The 26,399-nt window shown below is 29.7% G+C and overlaps 1 protein-coding gene across 3 annotated transcripts in view; it reads left to right on the forward strand.

Annotated features, from left to right (window-relative positions):
* The window catches only part of LOC122268252 (uncharacterized), a 54,710-nt gene that overhangs the window by 4,483 nt on the left and 23,828 nt on the right, over positions 1-26,399 (forward strand). For all 3 annotated transcript variants that reach the window (XM_087155500.1, XM_043055568.3, XM_087155501.1), the window contains exons 4-5: positions 10,638-10,738; positions 14,190-14,351. In XM_087155500.1, coding sequence (XP_087011626.1) covers positions 10,638-10,738; positions 14,190-14,351 — 263 coding nt within the window. The remainder of the gene's footprint in view (positions 1-10,637; positions 10,739-14,189; positions 14,352-26,399) is intronic.

Raw genomic sequence — 26,399 nt, forward strand, 5'->3', positions numbered from 1 at the left:
GAAAATCAATTTTAAATTAATTTCTGATAAAAATATTAACACAGCACTATTTTAAACTTTGTCCCCAGTGTTTCGCTTCATTCCCTCACAACAACGTTCTTATCACCTGCAATCTTCTTAGAATAAAAATATTTTAATAAAAACTTCAGAAGTTAACAACTGGCATCATAGAACAAAATTGCAGTATGTTTCCATCTTCAACTTAAAGAAGCTTTGCTGTGGAATAAATTTGAATGAATCAAACCAGGTAAAATTTTTTACATTTGTCATTCCCTCATGTCATTTTTTAGAGTAAAATAAAATACAACTTCATCGAGAAAGTGGATAATTATATGTTGCTTTCTTGTATGAATATAATTGTATGTGATTGACTTCAGAAATTAATTAGGCCTAACTGATATTTTTAAATTTTATTGAATTCGTCATTCCCTCACTAGTGTATAAAGTGAGGGAATGACGCTGAAGTGAGGGAATGATTCAAGATGAGTATATTATAAAAAAAAAATTTTGTTCAATCGAGCCAGCCAATTTTGTTTCTCAAACCCGGAAAAACTATTAAATATATAAGACTAAATTATAATAAATATTAGATATACTTAGTATGTTATCATTTTCAAACTTTAGGTAGATGTAACTTAGATAAAAACATGTATTAAAATAAAATATCATTCCCTCACTATTAGTGTCATTCCCTCACTTTTTAAATAGTGAAAATAATTAATTTACTTATTAATAATTTGAAAAATAAATAAAAAAATTAATTTATTCAATTAATTAATTTATTTATTAAATTAATTAATTATTATAAATTAATTAATTATAAATTAATTATTTAAAAAATTAATTAATTTAAATATTAAGTATCATTTATAGGATATATACTTTCTTTATAATGCCATTACATATTTCTATTAATATAAAAAGTTTCAGAGCTTTTTATTCACTTTACTTTTTTGGGATTTTATGAACTGAAAAATGACAGTTTTCGTGAGAATGACCCATATATAGTTAAACCAATTATATATAGGGTAAGTCTGAGCACAGCAGGGTAGCGAAAGAGGGGGAAGCTTTTTAATGCCAGGTTGTTGCTTTTGTGGCAAAATGAACCAAAATGTAAATTTTCAACCACTGAAGTCTGGGTATTTTAAGCATCAATGGTATAACTCATGATTAGACTCCTTATTATCCCTTTAAGATGTAAATGTACCTAAATATAGGGCAAACACGTTTTTTTTCTGTATCTCCACTAGTTTTATATGTTCATTTCAATAAATTTTCCTTACTACCTTGTTCTGCCCCAAACCTGGGGTAGGACAGAATACTTGATTAGGACAGAATACTTGAATACTGAAAAACAGCTGATTATTTATTAAGCATACTATTTTTTTTGAAAAAAGAATATAAATTATTGATTGTCTTTTTGTTTTGTTTTGTTTCTTGTGACTTCAACATAGATTATCTAAAATAGTGTTGATGTTTTATAAGTCACTACAAAGAGTATAAAGATACCGAACATAGAACGCTGTCGAATACGTAGCCAAATTTTTAAGCGTCTTAAAATATCTCAGTATCTTAAATGTCGTCCTAACATCTTAGTTGTGAAATTAAATTTTTAATTATCTGACCACGTGTGATTCACTAATTATTTCATTATATCTTTTACTCTTTTTTTATGATACCAAGTAGAATTTTTTCCTGATAATATACTAAACTATTTTGTTTAATTTTTTACTTTAGCACGATTCCCAAGATATTATTGTAGTATAATTTGCTATCAGGAAAATGCCTTAATTTGTTAAGCTGGAAATACTAAAAATTGAAATTTGTAAGAAGATTCCGAAGCCGTGCCAATTTTAGAGTCATCTGATTTTAAAAAAATGCTTTTCAAAATACGCAATTTCCGAACTTATTCTAATAAAAAAATGTGACAAGAAGACTAACATACTTTTTACAGAAACAGTGAAAACTAATTTTTCCTATATTTTGTCAAAAGAGGTTAAGTATGATATTGCTCCAAGGGACCTACTCAATAATTTTACTATTTCCAGAAGGAAATCTGTTTCATCGAAGCATATTATTCCATGAAATTAAAACCAGGAAAAAATTAACTTTTATTATTTATCTAAGCTTATTCCATTTATTTAATGATAGCGGTATTAAGGTCAAGGATATGTGATGGAAGCCCCGTTTACTATTATACTATAAATGCGTTAAATCATGTAGCTTGAATAATTTATTTTAAGCAAATTATTTAATATTTTTAAGCAAATAAGGTTGTAACATGATCGAAGTACGCCTAAAGTATACCCTAAAATATATGAATAATAAACTTCGGAACCGATAAATAAAAAATACATTTTCAAACAACTATGAGTAGGATGGAAACGCTAACTTGTCTGAAATAGCTGTCCTTGTAACTATTTAATTTTGCTAAGGAACATTTCATTTTTGAAATTTCAATTGTAAACGGATTTGTGTTATGTCCTTAAAAAATGCAAATAAGCCTAGCAGTTAAAAAGTTTTACTGTATTGATTTTTTTAAAAAGAAGTAACTAATTATTATTTTTTCAATCTAAGTACCTATGCCTTTATTTTACATAAAACTTATTTTAATATCGCGTGAAGTAATTGAATATACCATAATTTATGGAAGAAACGCCGTACCTATCGTAATCGCCGCACTCGCGATAATGAGACTTAAAAGAAAAAAAATCATGGTAAACGCGGCTAATGTTATAAACGCCGCACCCATAATAACGATTTTGCGGCAAAAGTGAATATATAACATTAATTCCTTATAAATACTACTAATGTTTCAAATTAAAATATAAATTAAAATTTATATATTATAATAAAATCCAGAATGTAATCTGTTATTGTATATTTTGGACAAACTGCCTAGAACAATATATTATCGGCTGTTGGCGCCATCTTTAGGTAAAAAATTTAAATAACTACATTTATATTAATTTAATATAAATGATTTTTTTACATTACTACGCATTTACATTTTATAATTATTATTTTTTATTTTATTTATTTATTTTTTGGAAACATACCTCTTTTATTTAACTAAGAAGATATCAGTTTCTAAGTCGCACCCATAACAACGTTGTAGCGGCAAAAATTAAATATATTAAATTAATGCTTTATAAATATTACTAAAATTTAAAATTAAAATATCAATTAAAGCATAAAATGTGTAGTCTAACAAAAGCAAGAATCTGTTATTAAACACTTTGGACAAACTGCTCAAAAAAATATTTTTACAATCGGTAATCGCTGGTGGCGCCATCTCTAGGTTAAGAATTATATAACTGACTGACATTGCAACATATTTACATTTTACAACTTTGGATCGCATCCACTTTGCACGCTTTTTAAAGTGGGTCGCATCCACTTAAAATTTAGGTTCACTCAAACCCTTCAAATTCGCTGCATTCAGAATCCGAATTAAACAATTGAAGCAATTTTTCATCCAATTCAGCATCATCATTATTTTCATCTGTCGTATCACATTTTTCTTTGATAGAAACACTCTGGATTATTTCCGCCTGCGAAAAACCTAATTTTATAGTGTCCGGAGAAATTGCTTTCCAAGCTTCTGAAACCCATCGAGCTATGAAGCTCTTTTCAAATTTCCGTTTTTTTCTGTACGCATGATTTTTGACAGCCATCCATGCGTCCCAAAGTTTTCTCATGTGGCTTTTGAAACTTCTATTTACTGTTAAATCCAGCGCCTGGAGTATTTTTGTTAGCCCACCTGGGATAACAGCTAAAGAAGCTGAAGCTCTTTTTGCTTCCTTTTTCACCAAGTCAAGCAAATGTGCCCACATCGAATCCATCATAAGAATGCCACTTGGCTTGAAAAATGACCTTTGCTACATTGATCCAGTCAAGCATTCTTTTCTTGCACATCCAGCCCTTCTCGTTGCATTTTATGACAACGTCACTTGGGAAAAGTTCCTTAGGCAACGTTTTCCGCTTGAAAATCAGAATCGGTTTTAGTTTTTCGCCATTAGCAGCACAGGCAAGCACACAAGTGAAGGATGTTTTTTCGTGGCCAGATGTAGCAATTGAAACGGTTTTATCACCGGTTTTATTTACCGTTCGGTTGGGTGGGCAATCGAACTTCAACGGAACTTTGTCCATATTGACGATTTGGCATTCTTTAAATCCTTTCTGAGCTCTTAAATCCTTCATATAATTCAAAAAGGATTATTTTTTTTCTTTCCAGTCATCTGGAAGACTTTGGCCGATCGTTGTTTTACTTCGCATAGATAATTTCTTTCCTGTCATGAACAGATGACACCAATTTGGATTGCCGTTAAAATTGGAAATTCCCATGCTTGCAGATATCTTTTTGGCTTGTAGACAAATTTTAATGGTGGATACAGGGAGTCCTTTCTTGCACTGTTTAAAAATCCACTTTTCTAAAACATCTTCTAGCTCAGGCCAGCGCACAGTTCCACTTCTTCTTGCCCTTTTCATTTTCAGCATGTTTTCTAGGCTTTCTTTTTCCGACCGCCATCAGCAAATGCATCTCTCATCTACTTCAAATTCTTGCGCTGCTGCACGATTTCCTATACTTTCAGCTCGTTCAATAACTTGCAGTTTGAAAGCAGCTGTATAACTCCTATGGCTTTTAGGAGGCATATTGTAATATGAAAAAATATTAGCTAATACTTAAAAGAAAACTTTCCGCAATTTAATTTCTCTACACTATGCAAAGCACGTTGTAACAAAGTGAGAAAAATGTGAAAGAGCTATCAACCACATGGTTTGAGCGGAACTAGATCAAGATCGACCCACTTTCTTTAAGGGGTGGAGGGTTAGCAATAGTGGCGCCTTCTTTTGCCATAATTCACAACTATTTTGATTAAAAAAAATGTTTTCTCTTTAAAAAAATTTAAAACTTATTTTTAAAATAGCGTAAACGCCGCACTCAAAATTTTTAAACTCGTAAACTCCGCGGTGTTTCCTCCATAAATTACGGTACTTGGTTACTAAATTAATAATCCTAAGAAATTGAATCGAAAGGGTAAAAACTTTATTAACTTAAAAAATAATGGATGATAATAAAAGTAGACATGTTTAGAGCGTCCAATTATTACAAGGAGTGATCAAATGAAAAGGTACGAAACGACTTAAAAACGTAACAGTTTAATACTTGCATATTCCGCCATGGGAGAACGTAGCGAGACATCTCGGGATGCGATTGGAGTCTCTGACTGGGATCAGAACATGCGCGGGCCCCCGCATGCGCAGGAGAGAGCAGGGGCTCTTATCAAAAGCGGCGTCCAAATGATGCGGCAGTCCATATGAGGAACAGAAACTTGAGAGCAGAAAAACCATTAACTCCTATGTATTCTGCGAGACACTCCGACGCCTACGCAGGTCCATCAAGAACAAAAGACCGGGGCTGCTCATGGAGGGCGTGGTTGTGCTCCATGAAAACGCGCGTCCACACGTCTCCAGAGTCACACACATGGAACTGGCCAAGTGGGAGACGTTGGACCATACTCCCTACAGTCTGGACAAGTCGCCCTGCGATTTCCATGTGTTTGCTCTACTGAAAAAACACCTGAAAGGGAAGCGCTTCAACTCGGACGACGTACTCAAGGACGCTGTGAAGGACTGTGTCTAGTCACGGCCACAGGAATTCTGGGAACAAGGAATCCTGCTGCATGTTCATCAGTGGAATCGTTGTGCTCAGGCCTATGGTGTATATCAGTGATTATCAAACTTATTTCTTTTACCGCCCCCTTTGAAAATTAATTATTTTTCAGCGCCCCCCATTTTTTACACACTCCTAAAACTTAAAAACCACAATTTCATTACTTTAATTAATTTAGTCATACGTATTAGTCGGTTCTGATGTTTAAACTTACATTCTAAACTAGAAATTTTTACCAGTGAGAGCAAATAAAACCCAACTTTATAATATTAATAATATATTTTAATCAAATTAAAAGAAACAATATAAATATGTAATCAGTTTTCGTTTTTATACTAATCTAATGAGATGGATGAATTTGATGATATTTAATAAGTTTGTTGATATCAGGTTCAATTTTACTCAAAAACAGTCGTAAAGTCGCCGCGTTTGGTAACTTGCAAATGATTTCTCTTTTTAGTAAGCAGCGTTGTCACAGAGCTAAATCCACGTTCACACAAATATGACGATGGGAATGCTATCAAAAATCGTTCAACGATAGACCACAATCCAGGGTACAACTGCGGAATTGTCTTTTGTAGTCAAAATTGTTGGTAGCCATTTTTTTATTTGATTTTTATTTCCTCGTTCATTGTCAGTTCTGTAAGTTCTTCTTCCAACTGGGGTGATATTGCTATATTGACATTTGAGTCGCTCAGAAGCCAATGCGGTTAAGTCCAAAACACAACAATTGAGAAAATAAATGTTTTTTGATACATTAGTTTTTAAAATTCTTGGTTTATTAATTTAATTAGAAAAGTGTATAAAGTCTTTTTTCGAGGAGTAAACTCTGCGAAAAAAACAAGATATGTACAAGATGTGTAAATAAAAACGTAAGTATTTATTGAAATAATGACAGCATCTTAAAAATTTTAGGACTTATACCTTTTGGCAGCTGAAAAAGATAAGAAATTTATGTCTACTAGTATAAACGAACTTTTATTTTTCTCAATCATCACTAGATACAGTGACTAATAGAAAATAAACTGTTGGATTATCTCAAAAATTGTTTTTTACTTCAAAACTAGAGTGGCACTTTTCTTTGTTTTAGGAAATGAAAATAAAATAAATAAATAAATAAAATACCACATTTTAAAAAAAATCTACGAAAAATACCATACCCCTTTTTTTGGTGAAAAAATACTACCGTAGTATTAAAAATACTACGTCTGGCAACCCTGATACTATGAATTTCTTGTTTTTCAGTGTTACCAACAAATATCGACAGAAGAAGAAGAATTTAATTTTTATTTCAAAGTTTATGTAAAAAAATATTGATAAAAGGTGGACTTATTCAAAATGGCTTCTGAAATGATTATACAATATATTCAGAAGCTATTAAAAAAAGGGCTATCTAACCTAGAAAAAAGTAACCAACAAGTAAATCCTTTAATAACTAAGAAGATTATTATTTATTTCATCAAAATTTCCAAAAATCAGAAAATATCAAAAAATGAACTTAACCGCATAGGCTTCTGAGCGGCTCATTTGAAAAAGGATCTAACACCCAGTCTGGTATTTGCAATTTCAAAATGTCCTGGAATCTTTCAATGAAATAACTGTGAAGATTTTCCAGATGTTGGCAGTAGACGAGCAAGTCGTCATTGTTGCAGGATACTGATAAATTGTGAAAATTATGGAACTCACGTCTGCCGATATTCTTTTTGTGTAAGAGCAGCTTGGCTACAAAAGCAGCGACGACATTTTTTGTTTTTATTAAGTTCAAGTCATCGCCTTGAAGTTGGAGATTCATATCATTAAGCAATGTATAAAGGTCTGTCAGGTATGCGATATCATTCTTTGATGTGATGAGGTTTTCGCGCAATTCTGTGTCTTTGTTTTCCAGGAACTCTATGACAGAGTCAAACAGATTGTAAAAACGAGTCAGACAATTTCATTTTGATAGCCAACGCACTTCTGTGTGAAAGATCAATCTGTTGAAATCTTCATCATTATCAACACAAATCTGATTAAATAATTTGTCATTTAAAGAGTTGTTTCGGATTTTATTGACTGCTCTGATGACATGTTGCAATGATTGAAATAGTCGTTCGCTTAAATTTCTAGCAACTAAATGCTGTTGATGTATAACGCAATGTACAGCAAGCACATCAGGAATTTTCTTTTTTAAGTACGATATGAAGCCTTTTTGACACCCCGTCATAGCTGAAGCACCATCTGTAGCAGCTGATATAATATTCTTCAACGGAATTCCTTTTTCATCATAAAACTTTTCCAGTGTTTTAAATACGGTTTCTCCTTTCGTGTCTGTCTCTAAATTTCCAGCAAATAAAAGTTCTTGACATATTTTTTCTTCTTTAATAAATCTCACGTAAGACAACAACAATGCTTCATTAGTTGGTAAAGTGGACTCATCCAACTGAATTGAAAATTTACTAGTCTTCAGATGATTGCACAATGACTTTTCAATGTTTTCAGCCATTTCATCAATTCGTCTTTGGACAGAACTATTGCTCAAAGGAATTTTTCGAATTATATCTGCAGCCGGTTTATGGAGCACAGTAGTTATAACTTCTTTTATCGCCGGCAAAATTAACGTTTCTCCGATGGTGTGTGGTTTACCTGTTTGAGCAATTAACAGAGAGATATTGTATGAAGCTCGAAGTCCGTCATCGTCTTGCTTAGCAGCCATCGAAAAAAGTTTCGATACACTTGGCTGAGCATTATGCTTCTTCTCCAGATCTTGAAAATAGGCTACATTTTTGTCCTTCTTATCCGGATGCATTTTATTCAAATGCTCTTGAAGTCTTGAAGGCTTCATCGCTTCGTTTGAAAATGTTTTTGAACAAAGGAGGCACAAAGGCAGAGATGGGTTTATCGAATTTTCTATAAATCCATATTTAATATATTCTACACTGTATTGCCGTTTCTTCTTTTTTGCTTCCGACATGGCTTTGTTTTCAAAAATATGTAAATGAAGTGTTAAACTTAAATACTTGTTTCAAGATAGCGTGCAAAACCACAAATGAAAATATAGAAAAATTACGAGCTTTTATATTCACCTTATGCGTAGGCGGAGCTTTTTTTTCGCTTGCAGACGAATTGATCCACATGAACTTCCGGAGCAACCGAAACTTGTTTCTTTTCTAATGTTTTTACATAGGCAGTTCAACTATCGTAAACAAACATAATAAGTTTTAATACGAAATATTAATTTATAAGAAAAATACATTGCTATTTTATTGTACTAATTTATTAGAACGAAACTATTTTTGTTGAATATCTTTCTCATTAATATAAGATAACATTCTCATCATAAGATAATTAAAATTTTATATTTCGACTAGTAAATAATACTACTAACAATAATAACTTATTTAACTACGGAAAATAAATTAATATCATTTCGTATTATAGATAAATATGGGTAATTTTTCATAGAATTTTAGTTTATAATTTAGAACTGGTTCAAATAAAAACCGCCGCCTAAGCCAGCGTTTTTATTATTTGTAATATTTAATATTTATAATATATAGAAATAGTAAACGATGTTTACAATAAGTGAACTGTTTAGGCTTACTATACTATTTGACACTGGACGGAAATGGGTTAATTGTAAAAAAAATTTCTAACACAACTTTTTGAACAATAATTATATACGTATTTCCATTTTATATAAAAATGATGATTCTTACATCAAAAATTTCTTATAAAATGCTAGGAAAATGCTGTAAAATACCCTTATGTTAAAAACAAGAAAGAAAGTAATGAAAACTTCAATTTATGTTAGTTTACGTATGTATAATATTTTAAAACTCTGCATGGTAGTTTTTTTCCTAATGTTTAAAATAATTTCTGGTGCAATGTAACTAAGGTAAAATTGCTCTAGTTTTTTAACCATCATCGATCATGTTCCTTTATCTATCCGCAGAAACTTGCTGCAACTTGATTGCGTACGGTGCGCGGGCTATCCTGTGAAATCTATGTTAAGTATTTTAAGTTTTAATAACATCATACAGGGTAGAAATATAAACTAATTATTCGTTATTGTGTAGTAGGTGGGTTTTAATTTTAGTGAAATTTAAAATACTATATAAAGTAAATGAAATTACAAATCGCCCCCTAAGCCACATCAACGCCCCCCCCCCCCATTTTTTCTGGGCCCCCTAGCGCCCCCCTCTAGGTTTCAAACGCCCCCAAGGGGGCGTTATCGCCCACTTTGAGAAAGACTGGTGTATATTTTGAATAAAGTCTACATTTGTACCCACCGTGTCGTTTCGTACCTTTTCATTTGATCACCCCTTGTAATTTCACTACTCCTTCATGCCTGACAAGTCTGGAGAATATGCGTTATTATTTGAACACTCAAAACATGTCGACTTTTATTTCCCTCATCATACTTTTTGAACCCAGTGAACTTTTTACCAATAATTATACTGTTTTACATTTAGGTCTTGATCAGTCTGATATATTTGTATATAGGAAATATTTTTGCTCACTTTACATAAGTCTTAGTATTAGTCTTACAAAGGAGCATTTAAAAATATATTTGTTCAGTTTTATGTTTCTATGTCCATCTGGCTTCACAGAGTGGTACCATAAAATACCTTTGGATGTCCCAAAATTTGAAGAAAAACTTTTGTATGCCTGTAGGAGGGTTACACTGTACTGAATAAAAAATGTTGATTCTTAAAAACCACATTTTTATCTATTTATTTTTGGGAAAATTATCAGTACAATTGCAATGCATGCAATCAATGAATGATAAGATCAAGAAAAAAAGAAATGAATTTATTAAGTAAAATGTATTTATTTCAAAAAAAGTTCAATTTTATTTTCTCAAAGTGAGTGCTAATTGCTAGCTGCAATATCAGTAATCAGTTAGTTTATCTTTTTATTGTACATTGCATCATTTGTTTATCTTGATTAGATTGAGCTTGTATATATTTTTATATTTTAGGTTGCTGAGTACGACACTGAGCATTTTTCAATTTTACCACAACTGCTTGAATTATGTAATCAAAATAAAGTACTTGAGTTTTCTGAAACTTACGATTTGAGGTAGGTAAAACATGTTGGGCATTTTTTTTTTAATATGAAGTATAAATTTAAGATAAAAAATAAGATTCTGTTAGAGATAATTATAAATAATTGGCTATGGACAATCTCGTAATTTATTCATTATCTATTGATATGTTTTTGGTTAAATTTAAATTCTTATTTTCCATAAAAAATCAATACTTTTAATGATCTAGCCTGTAAACTCAAAAATAGCATGCGAAATAAATGAAATAACATTAATACAAGAGTTGAAAACATATATAAGAAATTACATCATGTGAAAGATATTTTCAATACATTATGAATACAAAGATGAAACTTCAGGAATACTAAGAGGTATTTTGTCAGGATAGTGAACAAACTATGGCAAAAAAAAAAAAAAAAAAATGGCTTAATAGCAGTGTTGTAATGAATTCTGTTAAGTAAGGAATAACAGCAATGATATAAATAATACACTTATGAGTGCCACTCTGATATTGAGGCATGGCTAAAATGTTCTGGGGGAGCTATTCATTTTAAAAAATTAGCGTAAACTATTTCAAAGTTTCATATCTAATGTTGATATAAAATTTCTCAAGTTCTTCAAAAAATTTCACTCGAGCCTATCTACTTTCACCCCTGTGTTACTCTTGTTTTGTGTATTGTAGTATTGTTCATCAATTTGCTTTTACTTATGAACTTTTTAGGCCGGAATAGCCTGGTTGGAAGGACATTAGTTTCACGTTTGTGATTTCAAATCCTGCCAGCCGAAAAATCCCTACATATTATATGGTAACTAGTGCACATTATATCTGTCGAGTTCACAGGGTTCTCCAACTTCCCATAACTAATCAATACAAATTAGAGATTGATGATTCTCTGGGCGGGACAGGATTATGATCTGTGGGTGAATGAATGAAGTATGAATGGGTCCACCCTGTAAAACAGGCTGTGACGAGTGTGTGGCTGAAGTCGTATTTTGGCCACAGATGGTGCCACTCAAAAACTCAGTTTTAATAGAATGGTGAATTTAAAATACGGCTAATCTTGTTATCTGAAAAGGATGTGAGGCATTTGCAAATTTACTATGTAATGAAACCTTATTTTTAAATAATTTCATGAAACAGTCAACTTATTAAATAAAAGCCATTAAAAGATTTTATATACAAATACCTTTTTTATTATGAGACAAATTCTAGTTACTCTTGTTGCAAAAAAGTATATTACTCCATTAACATTCCCTTTTCGAAGATTTGATAAGAAATTTTCGAAACCCATTATGAGTGTAAATAAGTTTATATTGGTGTATTTATTTAATTTCTTTAAAGCAAAAGTATTTTCCAGGATTAATAACAGGTGGAAAGCTCTCATTTTAGGCCATTACTAGTTTGCCTACAAGAATCATTATATCAAATTTTAAAAAAAAGGCATTTGTTTAAAATTTTCAAAATTCCAAAATTCAAGTTCAAGAATTCAAGAGCCTATTGACCAATTTTGATCTATATTTTGACCTATTTTGTTCAAATTTTGTATTTTTTCATATAAAATTATATTAAACTAATGTAAAAATAATAAATAATAATTTATTGTCAAAAAGTTTTTTCTTTTGCTTTGGATAAATAATGACTAACAACTGTGTGTAAAATATTTGGATTCTCTTTAAAAAAAAAAAAAGTAAGATATGGGGTATTACGCAAAAAGTAAAATTAACTTTAGGGGTCCTAATTTTCTTCTGTTCTGACCAAACTATTGAGGCCATATTTTCCAGAGTGTAGCTCCTCCCATATTTTAAGCAACAGGAATCCAAATCTGTTTTTTTTTTCTCTTTTTTTTAAAAAGATATATTAATTTATTGAAAGTACATTTATATCTCTGATTTTGTGACTTAAAATATTGTCTGCACTAAGTAATTAACATCTGGTGTCACCCCTTAAAATCCTTAAGTTTGAGTTCTAATGCACGAAAAGATTAAAAGTTATTTAGGGTGTTATGCCGTTTTTATGCACTGTACTTACAAATTTTTACTATACCTTTTAAATTTTTGTTATTAGCATGTAGAATTTCTATAAAATTACTCTCTGCAATAAGCATGTGTTGTTTTGATCTATAATTTTTGTTTTGTTGAGAAGAGATATGCTGAATTTGAGTTTATCTACTTTATTAAAACTTCTATCTTCTGTTAACTATTGCTGTTAGTTAAGTTTTATAGTTAAGTTTACTGTAAAAATAATTCAATAATCAGAAAAACTTGTTGTTACTCTTGTTACATAATTAAATTTTGACTAACTGTAGATGAATTGTATAGATCAGTTTCCATTCATATGAATATTTTTGATTTTAAAAAATATTTTTAATTTAAGATAAATATTAATACGTTTCTAATCATTCTTTTTGCATTTCACAGAATAATTGAATTTAACCTTTTTATCAAGTTGTAGATTTTTAATTATCAACTGAAAAACTTACTAATATTATAAGAAATACTTTAACTATGCAGACAGAGATATATGAATTGGTTTTTAAATATTGGCATAGAAATTCATAAATTTTTGGTTTAAAAAGTGTTATTTTCTAAACTATTTAAAAAATAAATTATAAACCGAGAAATATGAAATTCTTTCAGTTCAGTTTTCTTTGTACTTTCAACTAAAAAATTATGTCGGATATGTGAATTTAATTTGAAGAAAAAAAAATCAATACGTCTTACTTTCTGTGAAATTGCCCTATACATATATCAGTTATCTCTCTTTTTTGAAAACATCTAAAAATGGTCCTATGAAATACTTTTGAATATTTTTTTTTAATGTTTGATTTGGGGCTTAAATTATTATTTGACCTTTCATTTTAAATAAACAAAAAAAAAAAGAAGTTTTTTTTCCAACCTAAATTCCTTCCATTTCTTGGAATAAAGAAAACTAAGCATTTTCAGTCTTCATTTGTTCCATTTTTATAACCATACCTACGTTAAATTTATGTACATTTAAATTTGTTTCAGATTATTAATATTAATAAGATAAACACTTAGGAAGAAAAACTTATTTTGTAAAAATGTAACTTAAATTGCTTTATCTTGATAAAATGTCTTGTTTTGCAATGTTACAAGATTTCTTTATAAATATATTGTCCTTCTTAGATAAATTTAGTCATACTTTTAAAATAGTTGATAATTTTTTTCTTGATTGTGTGATAATCTTAAAAGATTAATTGGTGTTTGATAATGTTTGATTGTTCTTATGTAAATAGAGTTTATAGACTGTTTCTTGTCTAAATTTATTGTAATTTGCATTATTGACTGTATGTTATTGATAAAAATAGGCAGAATTTATTTCAAATTATCTTTCCATACATACTTTATAAATTTTTAATATGAGATAACATAACTTTTGGAAGTTTTCATGTTTATAATTATTTTTCTCTCAATTTTTATGTATATTTTTTAACTTGATTAGTTTGCATATTTATATACTTTCAGAAAAACAGGCTTTAAAAAAATTGGCGAAGGATCCTATGGTGAAGTTTTTTGTTTGACTCAACAGAAGAAATCTTTCATCATTAAAGTTATCCCTATTTCCGACCAGTTTTCAGACAGCTTGCAGAGTATGGCTAGTGTTTATTCCGAAATAAAAGTTTCTCTGTAAGTTTGATTTGTCCTTATTTTAACTATATTAAATATTAATTTGTTTTATCACAGTGGCCATCGATCTGGAAAATCTGGAATTATCAGGGAATTTTTTTATTTTGGTGGAAACCTGGAAAACTTAGGGAAATTTATTAAAAACATGGAAAAATCTGAGAATTTTAAAGAAAAGCTGGAATCTTTTTCTGAATTTAAATTATTTTGCCTTCTGTTATACCCACTTTTTTAGACAAACATTTATTGTCAAACTGTTGAAATATCATCAACTTAGCAATACTTTGTTTGTATTAAAATTTGTTCCATTATAACTTTGTTAAACTAGAATGCCACATGGAACTTTCCCTTGGTTTCTAAATGAATGGGGAAAACTTCGACGTTAGGGTATTTGCTTCAGTTTATAAAAGTAGTTTTTTTCTTTTAGTCCATGGCTTGAATCCATTTATTGTTCAAAATGTTCCAATGCTTTAGGGGTATTTTTTTTTTTGTTGACAAAATGATTCAAAGTGCTTTAGTATTTTTAACTTTATAAAATTCTCCGAAAATTAGTTGGTTATAATTTAATAATAGATTTTATATTGCGCTACTTTTCTAAAGGCTTTTGTACTCCCATCCAATGAAAGCTGCATTATTTTTTCTCAGTTAAGCTGACCTATGAATCACTCTTTTTCTTACAATTGCTAAGAGCAGTGTTTGTTGACAAGTCATTACAATTGTTGCATAGTTACTAATTTTCTCAATTTCATTTTGACCTTTTATAATATACAGGGTTGGCAGGTTTTTGACATGTAACAGTTTTTGACGGTTTAAACCGTCACGTCAAAAACCTCACTGTCAAAAATGTCAAAAACCTATATTCATATGTGAAATTTAATTAATACATAAAATTTATATATTTTCTATAAAGGATAGTGTTTCTAAATATGTTCTAGAAAAAATAAATTTAAAATTCTGAAGAAATACTTATATTTTGAATAGTAACCAAAATCTTGTACTTTTGAAAGCTCACATCTTTTGTAATATTATGTATTCATTTTCATGTGTTATTGAAAATCTGCAGTGATATTATTAAGAAATTTATTTATAACCAAATTTAGTGTATAGTATAGATTATACTAAAAATGAGACATTTTTAAAGATAAACATTAGCAGTTTTGTACATTAGACATCTTTTAAAGAAAAATCTTTGTAATATTCTTTTAAATCTTCTTTACAATCTTTTTAACGTAAGACAATACAAATTTAAGTGCTTTCTGTTAAATACACAGAGTAGTTAGTGTCGATTTACAGTATATTCAGCCTATTCATTTACTATGCTGAAAATTTAGTTTATCCAAATACTTGTGAAGTTCATTTTGCTGAATACTATATAGTTTTGTTGAATATCTAAATGTTCAGCTGTTGAATAATTACTTCTTGCTTTCAAGATATGCATTATATGTATTCTTAATACAAGTGGAGAAAAAAAATTAAGAGGTAAAAATTGTTTTTAAATGATAATTATAATAATTATAAACAAATATAATAAACAATATGAATTATATTTATCATTATTCACAAATATAACTACTTTTAAATTCAAATTAACATACTGGATAATAAAGATATTCGGTATACTTACTTATCCTCTACGTGCCTTGGGCACTTAAGGCCTCTAGCATATCCCTCCAACGCCTCCTGTCTTTAGCAATAGATCTTGCTTCCTCCCAGCCAGCCAGCCAGATATTTCCTTATAAATATTAGTTATATGTTCCTTATATGTCAAAAATGCATAGTAAGAAACTTTTAATTTTCTTAAGTATCAAAAAAAAAAATTTTTTTTTCAAAATATAAATATTTAAAAAAATTTTTTGCAAAATTTTTCTGCACATGCATTTGAATATAAATTTCTGAGATTTTAAATCTGTTATTTTACCTTAATTTTAATTAAAAAATATTTTAAAACCTGCTGATTACCTATAGTATAATTAAATTTCAATATAATGCATGGCAACTGCTGTTAGTTTTGAAGTTCATATATTTTCTTGGCAAACTTCAGTTTTTGACGGGTTTTTGACTGTTTAAACCAGTATTATACCCTTGTCATGTCAAAAACCACTTTTTGACGTCAAAAACCCAATTCTGATAATATATCTTACTTAAAAAAGGTTCTTTATGAATCAACTGTATGCTGACATTAATTTTAATGTTCTGTTGGTAAATATTTGATTTTTGATTCAAACTTGGAATTGTGTAGTAATCTCGAAAAGAGAATGTCAAAAGTTCATAAATGTTGCTTGCATTCCAGAGATGATATTTCCAAAAAATATCTCTCCTTTTACCCTAAAAAGCTGGCAAAAAATAAGGAATGTATGGGAATTATTTTAAATGATGTATAAACATGGAATATGACATTTTTTTTATGCTTCCCGTTATGGGTACATGTTTCTAGTTAAGTGATTTCATGGTAAGGTCAACCAGGTGGCGACTTTACACATTGTCGACTCCCGGGCACCTCCACTGGCCGCGGTTTTATTTGTCAACTGTTTCACCGCCTTATCTAGTAACCCTCACTCAGAGGCAACCCTACGCTCGCCGCAATACAGTACTCGCAAAAGTCATAAACGAATCTTCGCGCTCATGGATATTTTTAAAAGTTGCTTGTTGAATTTGGTTAAAATTTTATCCTCTATTAAGACTAGAAAATTTCAAATAACGAGATCAAAATACTTCGTCCTTCTATAAAGAAAAAGTTACATACACACAATTGTTTCAGTTAATTACATACATATTGCGGTTAAAAAAATTTTCAAATAGAAACTATTCTTGCAAATTAAATAAAAATCTGGAGTAATAAAATATTTATATCTTCAGCATAATCAATTTCTTTTGAATATCTTAATTAATAAACAAAGTTTAAAAAAATAATCCCCTATATAAATCATCGCATTATTAAGTGTACATATTTTTGAAGATAAAAGTATTAAAAAAAATTTACGCAGTTTGAAAAATAATTATTTTTATTTCTTTCATTTTTACCATGTGTTTTCAATTGTTTCTATTTTGGAAAAAATTAGTATTCTTCAAACTGCTTACAATATCTTAAAAAAATTGCATATATTTTATACTGAACAACTTTTGATTGACAATATTTTCTTCATAAGAGAGTCCTTAAAAAAATTTGAAAATATTTTCATTACATTTGTTCAAATATTTTCTGTAAAATGCGTGCTATTATGAAAACAAGGAGAAAAAATATTTGTAGTAAAGCCATGACATAAAGAAACAAATCTATGACATATTCACTACTATTTTCGTATAGTTAATTTATTTTTTATAACATCAAATCATATTTATTAAAACTTAAAGTTGTGGCTGCTCAACTTTTTTTAATGTTTCTTAAGCTTGTCAGGGAAAATTCCGATATTTTCCATTTTTCTTGCTTCTATCACTATTTGTATATATCTGAAATTACTCACCTTCGTTTCAATTGTTTCCTAATTAATTTTATCATATATTTTGCTACATATATTTATCCTTTCATTCCATGCTTCATTAATTTCATAACTTATCCATCTTGTAACTTTTTATTCATAATTTTATAACAACTTTAGCTCATTACATTCTATAACTCAACAATTGGTATACATATTTTATAATTTCTTTATCCAATTTTTGGGCTTCTAAATAAGATATGGAAAAAATACTATGAAAATTATTACATTTATTGTCAATCTAAAATTAGGCCTTTTTTCCTCCTAAGTGCGAAAACACATTTACTAACTTAATGTAACGTAATTTAACACGATTCATCTTTCTTAATAAGAACGATTCAGAGAAAAGCAGGATCAGTAAAAGTGAAATGTGTATTTTAATTTATATTCTGCTTCAAAAATGAGACAAAAGAGACACAGAAAACTTTTCTGTTATTATTTAATAGTATTCATTAGTCTTTAAAATTCCGAAAGAATTTTTAAGTTGCTGGAGTCATACAATAGTCTCATTTGTAACAACTTGTTTTTTAATTTTTTTTCACACAATAGCTTTTATTGTATGTAATTTGCTTTGAAAGTTCAAACATTTATTCTTAGATTGTCATGCAGTCTGTGTGTCTGAAAACTGTATGACCTATTTTATTTTATTTGTTCCTTGCAGAATGGTAATAATTGTTTCTTATTTGGTAATAAAAATCTTACTTTTGCTGAGATCGCAAGAGTTTTGTTTTATTATCATAACATCGATTAATTTTTTTGAGAAAAGTGTAAGTCCTCAGCCTTTCAACCATATTGCTTTAAAACTACTTTATTTATTTAAAGTAAATTATTAAATTTAAAAATTGTTAAGATTCTCTTATTTGACTCAATATCTTGTCTTTAATGAATCAGAAATAAATAAACAGATTGTCCTTATATGATATGAGTTATGATATGAGAATGTCAAAGTTGATGCTTACTGTTTACATTATATTTTAATTTTACAAATCATAAAAAATTTTCTTTAATCAAAATTGTGTTCACCTCATAAATACACTTTAACTGCTACAAATTTTTAAGTCCTGGCTACCAAAGCTGTGGAGTTGGCTAATACGTATGAAAGAATTTATAGTTTGGGACATAACATTTACAAAAAAGTGTCAAATCTAAGTACAATTGTTTGGAAGCAAATATTATTCGCACTGCAAATCATTACATCAAATTTAATCATAGATATCAATGTCAGAAAAGTAAAAAAGAATAAATTCATGTATAAAGCTGACAGCAACAATCTCCTCATCATTACACGTATATAAAATGAAAATGCTTAAAACTCATAAATTGTGTAGTTACTTAAATTAAAGGTTTTAAAAACTAAACAATAAGGTACAAAACCCTGCTGCATTATTGAATATTGCGTCCACATGCTTGATAAAGACACCATAAATTATTTGCAATAAATTTATAAAAATAATTATAAAGCTATATTCTACTCATATATCCTACACCCACAACAAAACTTTATCCTAAAAAGGAAATAAAAAAGTAAGAAATAAATATGTGTTTCAGGAAGTCCGAATAAAAAGAGAATGATAATACACAAAAACTTTTAAAGCAGCTAAATTTATTCACACCTCATGTTCACTCATGCGTTTTTTAAATCGTATGTCGCAAGTGAAACATGCGCGAATTAATATTCGAAGATTTTCGCGAGAAAATTTGAAACCCGACTTGGCGAATGTAACATTGGCGAATTTCAAAATACGGTGCCAAAGAAGTGCCCGGGAGTCGACAATGTGTAAAGTCGCAACCAGGTGACCAAATTTTTAGCAAACAAGGTATCATTTTCAAGGTAAAAAAATAAAGATTTGGAAATACTGAGTATAACTTATAAATATCAGTTTTCAATAACTTATAGGCTGTTAAATGAAGGGTTACATGATTTGAAATTTTTAACTGCAGTAAATAAATCTCTAGCAACTGGGCTATTCCATGGTAACTTACGTTACATTCACAGAAGTTTTGTTGCACTGAGAACTTAGAAACAAACAAATAATACTAATACACATATTGAAATAAAGTGATTTCTTAAAATTAAAATCAAAACCGAAAGGAACCTAATTAAAATAATTAATATTTTTCATTTTAAACAGTGTAAAAACCTAAAATTAGTGTGGTAACTTACGTTACCAAAAAAGGAATCACAAAAATTTGCAATATGCTTGAAGGCAAAATTCTGTTCTTATACAAATGTTAATTGATTAAGATTATATGTATCATTTTTCTGACATGTTTAAATATTTCTTATGCCTAGATTTAAAATTTTATTTCAAAAGTTAAATTAAATATAATTTTTTAAATGGGTAACTTACGTTACAGTAACTTACGTTACGAAATTCACTTTGTATCAAACTTTTATTCCAATAATGTACAGATGCAAATTAGGATATTTAAACAGTACAGTGCAAGGGAGAAAAAGTGTACATGAAGAAATTTTTGATTTACCCACTTGATTCACGCATTACTATGCAAACTTATAATGTTCTCTGTTATTAACTAGTACAGGGAGCTCAATTCTTTTCACTATGTTTTCTTTCTGGCAGAATATTCCATCTCTTTTTTTTCCTAGCTATTTCCAATAGATTCCCACAGCAGCCATTACATTGACCTTAAATTCTTACTCTTCAACAGTCATTACCACACCAGGATACAACATGTCCTCGAATCTAATCGTATACCAATCCCCAGCTTTTATCTTGGATTCATCATTTTGTTTTTCAACATCTTTCACTAAGAAACCCTTCTGGTATGTCTTTTTGTACTTTTAAATGGTGGATCTGCTTAATGCTTTTAATCTGTGGAGCTTTTGATAATAGACTAGAAAGATGTAACTTTTGCTTACGCTTCTTAATATCTTCTGGTGTGATGTCTACCACATTTATTTTTGTTGAATGCTCTTGTGTTGCTGCCGCAAATTCAGAGGCATTGGTGACAATATGTTTTCTTCTCAATACGACATTTCTCACACTCCTTTCAATAGATCCACCTGTCCCATCAACAGGACCTTTGCCGTGTGACGTGGCAAAATAATTCCACATCAATTTTTCCCCATGATGAAGCTCTAGAACAGGTAAGACCGAAACTGTATATCGATTCTTGAACAGGCTGCTTGGCCCATCTGACCAGATGTAAACATTTTTGATATCCAGTGGAAAAGTTTCCGAAATGCAATCCATATATGGCACTACCGTTTCTTTAGTGTGATCTAAATCATTACTTATAAAGGTCATAGAATGATGCTTTCCATAGTACCATGCTGATACGGTGAAAATACTGACTTGCTTCTTCATCCAGTGTGCGGTCCAGCGTCTTGGTATTCACACGAATAATTTTCTGCGAAATCTATTTGAATGATTGAAGTGTCCTTATCGAATGATGGCAACGTCGCAGCTTGGACTTGCCTTCTGTAAGCAAGCGATTGGTCACGCTTGGTTTTAACATGGTTTCGAAACTGTGGCTTCATGTTCTTTATGTGTTCAGACAAACATTATGAATTTCCTTCTTCTGAAATTTTTTTCAGTTGACCAGCATCATCTTCCTTCCATACATAACAATTCAAATCATTTAGGTTTTCTTTTTGGGTTATTTTGTTTAGTGAATCTTCAAGTTGATAAGAACAAGTTTCACATTCTCCGGACCAACACTCATCTGTTTTTTGGAGCATAAAAATAAATATCTGAAGAATTTCGAAAGATGGAACATTATGGAATTTGCTGAAGGCTTCAGTAGCCAATCCGAAGTTTTCGTGATACTTACAAAGACAAACATTTCTTGGGAGTTTGATACTAAGCAAGACATGCTTTGGACGGAGATCAAAGAACTTAGTTTTTCCAATTTTGCATTCTGAATTTTTTCCATAAACATTTAGTGCATTTCTCGAACTGAATGAAGAAGATGCCGTGCTTGTACTTTCTTTTCACCACCATTAGCATTTCCAATTATAATCACATCCTTAACTCCTGGTGCTTGTCGAGAGATTTCGTCCAATTTCGAAAACATATTAATGCCAACACCCAATTAAATGAGTTAATGCAAATATTTTCAATAAAATTAATATCTTAAGGGAGTGTTTATTAATTTAAACTTTGGTATGGTAACTGGATACATCTTATTTAGTTTATATGCCAATTTTCAAGAGAAATAGACTCATTTTACATTCGTAACTTACATTACATGCATGTCAGTAACTTACGTTACACATATTGAATAATGCACAAAACAATAAATAAGTAATATTTGAAAAGAAAACTATTGCTGCTCATTTAGTATTAGCCTCTAAGAAAGAAAAAATATTATTCTTATTTTTGTATCACTTGATCTTTTTTACACATAAAAACATTTCCTAGTTTTTGGTAACTTACGTTACATGCAATAATGTTTATTTGAAATTTATATAATTAAGTGAATTTAACAACAAAAACTTATTTTTACACTGCACAATATTTCTATTAAGTGTAATAAACAATATTTTTTCTTTGGAACATTTTGAAATGAAAATAATGTTAACTTATTGATTTTCAAAATCTGACCATGTTCTTCACCCAAATCAGAACAAGCAAATGCCAATGTTCAATGGGTTGCCAATACTAAAAAACTAAATTCTCAAAAAAAATTATGATAAATTATCAAACTTCAAACCTTTCTAATTCGGAAAACACCCAAAATAATAACATTATTCTTATTTGAATTTTCCAATGCTTTTCCCCCTTTTCATGGAATTGCCCAACTACGTTTTTTTTTATTTAAAAATTCACTTTTATAATAGAAAATCGAATAAATAATCAGAGTTCTCAATAGAAACAAAAAAGGGAAGAGTGCTTTCTCCCAGAAAAGGGCACTTAACGCTGTTAAAATTGATCAAATTTGTAATATTATGTAATAACTCAATTTGATCCTCAACAATTTTTAAATTACACTCTTATTCTATTTTACGTGTATATTTCATAAAGTAATACTCACTCATTATCCAAATAAGAGAAAAATTTGTAGTTTATAAAAAATAATTGAAGATATCCTTAAACATAGTCACTGTGCACAATTCAGAAAATAAATAAATAAAATCATCAATTGATAAACAACTTGAAACTTCTTTCTATAATTTGAACTGAAAATTATAGAACAATAAACATTTAAACTTGCATTTTTCAAAAAAAAAATATTTATTTAAATTATAATTTGAAAATTTAAAGTTACTTAATTCATTAATATACCCCCTTCAAAAAAAGAGAAACTTATAAAAATTTAAACAGATGTAGATAAATATTTGTAAATTTTACCAGTGTGCAATTGCTATTAAAATAGTGAATAAATTTTTTTAAATGGAATATGAATAAAAAGGTCTAAGGTATTTTTTCAAAGAGGGCACATCAAAAGACAACTTCTAAAAACGCTTAGGGAGAACACTTAAATAATACTTAAAGTAAACTGTAGCAAAACAGGTTATCTTGCACAATTGTGTAGAAACATTTAACATTTTGATTTACAAAAAAATTCTCAAGATGCACTTTTGATATTTTATGTCCGACAACAAAATACATAATCAATTGTACTTTGCCACTAGGATTTAACCCTTTGACGGTTAGGGAAACGAGCAGTTTTCGTTTTTCTTAATTCAGGCAGTATTAAAAGTAAACAGTAATTGAAAGTGGCAGCTGCTTTCTCCTACCATTCTTCCGAAAATGTCACCCTTCTCTGGCGATGGCGTAGATAGCTCGCCTCACGTGTTTTAAAAATTTCTTAAATTTTTTGTAGTACATAAATAAGTTTTTACGTACTTTAAAATAATTATTAAATAGTTTTTTTTTCCAATGCCCACCTGTGTTAACATCCGTCAATTCAGGCATTTACAGGGCGATTTTGTTGGCCTCTCTTTCAGGAGCACCATATTAGGTGGGCCAACGTCGCTCCCACAGTGAGGACAGATGATAGTACTGAGAAGTAAAGAACATCCATGCCTTGCCCGGGATTCGAACCCAGAACCTTTCTGATGCAAGGACAGTTTTATTAAATACAGTACAGAACCCGTTATCCGGAAATCAGAAAACCGGAAAACCAAAAATCGGAACGAAATTCGATACATTTTCCCGCTATTTTAAAAAAAATAATTTTTTTTTTCCTCATAAGATTTTAGGATTTTTCGTTCTTTTTTGAAAGATGTTTACCTTACCATCATTTTGGTAATAATCAATAGTGTATTACTTCATCGTTTTTTCTTCTTTTTAAGATTATTTCCAATTTTTCTTTTTTTTAGTTGGTTTTAACAATAAGAAAAACGGCTTTTTTTAGCGATTCAGAAAACCGGAAAAATCAGTTATCCGGAATATCGATGGTCCCGATCGTTCCGGATAATCGGTTCCCTACTGTAGTAAATTATAAATGATTATAATCAATTATATAACTAATAAAAGTTAATTATAAATATAAGACAAATATTAAATTGAAAGGACTAAATAATTACAACTAATATAAAATTTCATGAAGCATTTAAATACAGTAATTAAATAAAAATCTTTTTGTACACGCTATAAAAAATTACCGTAATTACCTAAAAATCTTTAACAATCATAATCATCATCATAATTATCTAATTTTCGCTTTTGAGGCATTTTACTTTACAAACACCCTAAAAAATGAGCTAAAATACGCATAAAAAGAACAAGGTAAAAAAAAATTGCCCCTTCATTATAAAAAGAAATTCATGGAACCCGTACTGCCATCTATAGACAGTAAAACTAACTACATTTCGTGAGTAGGATTCGTTTGTAGCATAATCAATGCAGAATAATAATGGCGAACAAGCTCAGCTCGTCAGCGTGCATTGGGGAAAAATTTCACTACGCAAGTAGTGCTCGTTTCTAACCATTTCGGTCGAAATCTTGCTCCTGAGCTTAACTCGTTTGTGCACATTATGAAGATTGATGACTCGTTGTGCACATTATGTGCACACGATTCGATTGGGAGCCGAACTCGTTCATAACCATCAAAGGGTTAACATAATGAAATTATTTTTTATGTTTGAAGCGAAATTCGAAGTCTCATTTGTGTAATCTAATTTGATTTTGAAAATAATAAATATTTTTATTGTAAGTTAATAATTATTTTTACGTCCCACATTATTTACGTCAGACACCACTGCTTTTCTTCTCATTACATTTATTTTTATCTATTTCTGTCTCTTATTTCCCTTTTTCTTTATAAAATGAAGTGAAATATGAATAGAAACCATCTAATTTACAATAATGCATTTCACCTTAGTAATCTAATAAAATTTGCTCAACTATGCTTTAAAATTATTTACATTAAAACTTAAAATTGATCAATGAAGTTCTTATATATATATACAGTGAAACCTCCGTTAAGGGGACACTCTCGGGACCAAAAAAATTATCCGTTTACGAAAGTTGTCCGCTTAGGGGAAGGGTATACATTAATAAAGAATACTCAAGCCATAAATTGTTTTCAGAATAATGGCAATGATTAAAAAATAATAAAATAAGAACTATTCACATTGACATTTATTTAAACATAACGAAATTATAATATTTATGATACAAAAAGAAAAGATTAGATTTAATACATGCCTCTGTTATACTATTATCCAGTTGAAAAGAAAGATGTGATAGAAGTTTGTTTTAAGTGACTGCGACTCACCATATCTTCATAGTACATTTTTAAATCATATAGCATTTTTACACCAATTTCATAATTTCTCGATAAATAAAAATGTCTCAGTTCCTCAATACAAGTTTGAGCATCACTTAAAGTTTTCACTTTTGGTTCGTATTCAGGAAGCAGTTGAGTATCAATGTCTTCATTTTCACTCTCGGCATCAATATTTGTAACCATTTCAACAATTTCGTCCATATTTAAATCATTCTTTTGACATTCAATATTTTCGTCTATTTTTACAAAATCATTACCATTGACAACACTTTCTCCAGTCAAGCGAATCAAATTTGTTAATTCAGAAAAGGTATCATCAGAAATTGTGTCATCGACAACATCGGTAAGGATATTGCATTCTGATGTATCTTTTTTGAAGCCTGCCTTAGTGAATCAGTTTAAAATGGTTGAGCTTTTTACTTTTTTCCAGGTTGCTATTATCCACAAAGAAGCTTGTAAAACATCAATTTTTACGTTTTCTTTATTTGGCCCATCTAAGCTCATAATCAAGTGTTTTGAAATTAGTTGCCGATAAAACACTTTGAAGTTTTTAATAACACCTTGATCAAGTGGCTGGCAAACAGACGTTACATTTAGAGGAAAGAATGCAATTTTCACATTCTTTAGATTATTGTTAGGGGGAGACGCTGCATTATCAAGAAAAAGAACTGTCCTGTTTTTGTGGCCCATTTTTCTATCAAGTTCAAGCAACCACTCAGTCATTAAATCCAGGGTCATCCATGCTCGTCGATTTGCTTTCCGTTGTATTCCAAGCCTAAATAAATACATTACTTTAAAACATCTGGGCTTATTTGATTTCCATTATTCAACGGGGGTTCTTGTTCTCCGGTCATACTTGCGCAAAGTAAAATCG

The sequence above is a fragment of the Parasteatoda tepidariorum genome, chromosome 11 (genome assembly GCF_982258835.1).
Source record: "Parasteatoda tepidariorum strain Cologne lab strain chromosome 11, Ptep-v5.0, whole genome shotgun sequence".
In the NCBI taxonomy this organism is placed as follows: Eukaryota; Metazoa; Arthropoda; class Arachnida; order Araneae; family Theridiidae; genus Parasteatoda; species Parasteatoda tepidariorum.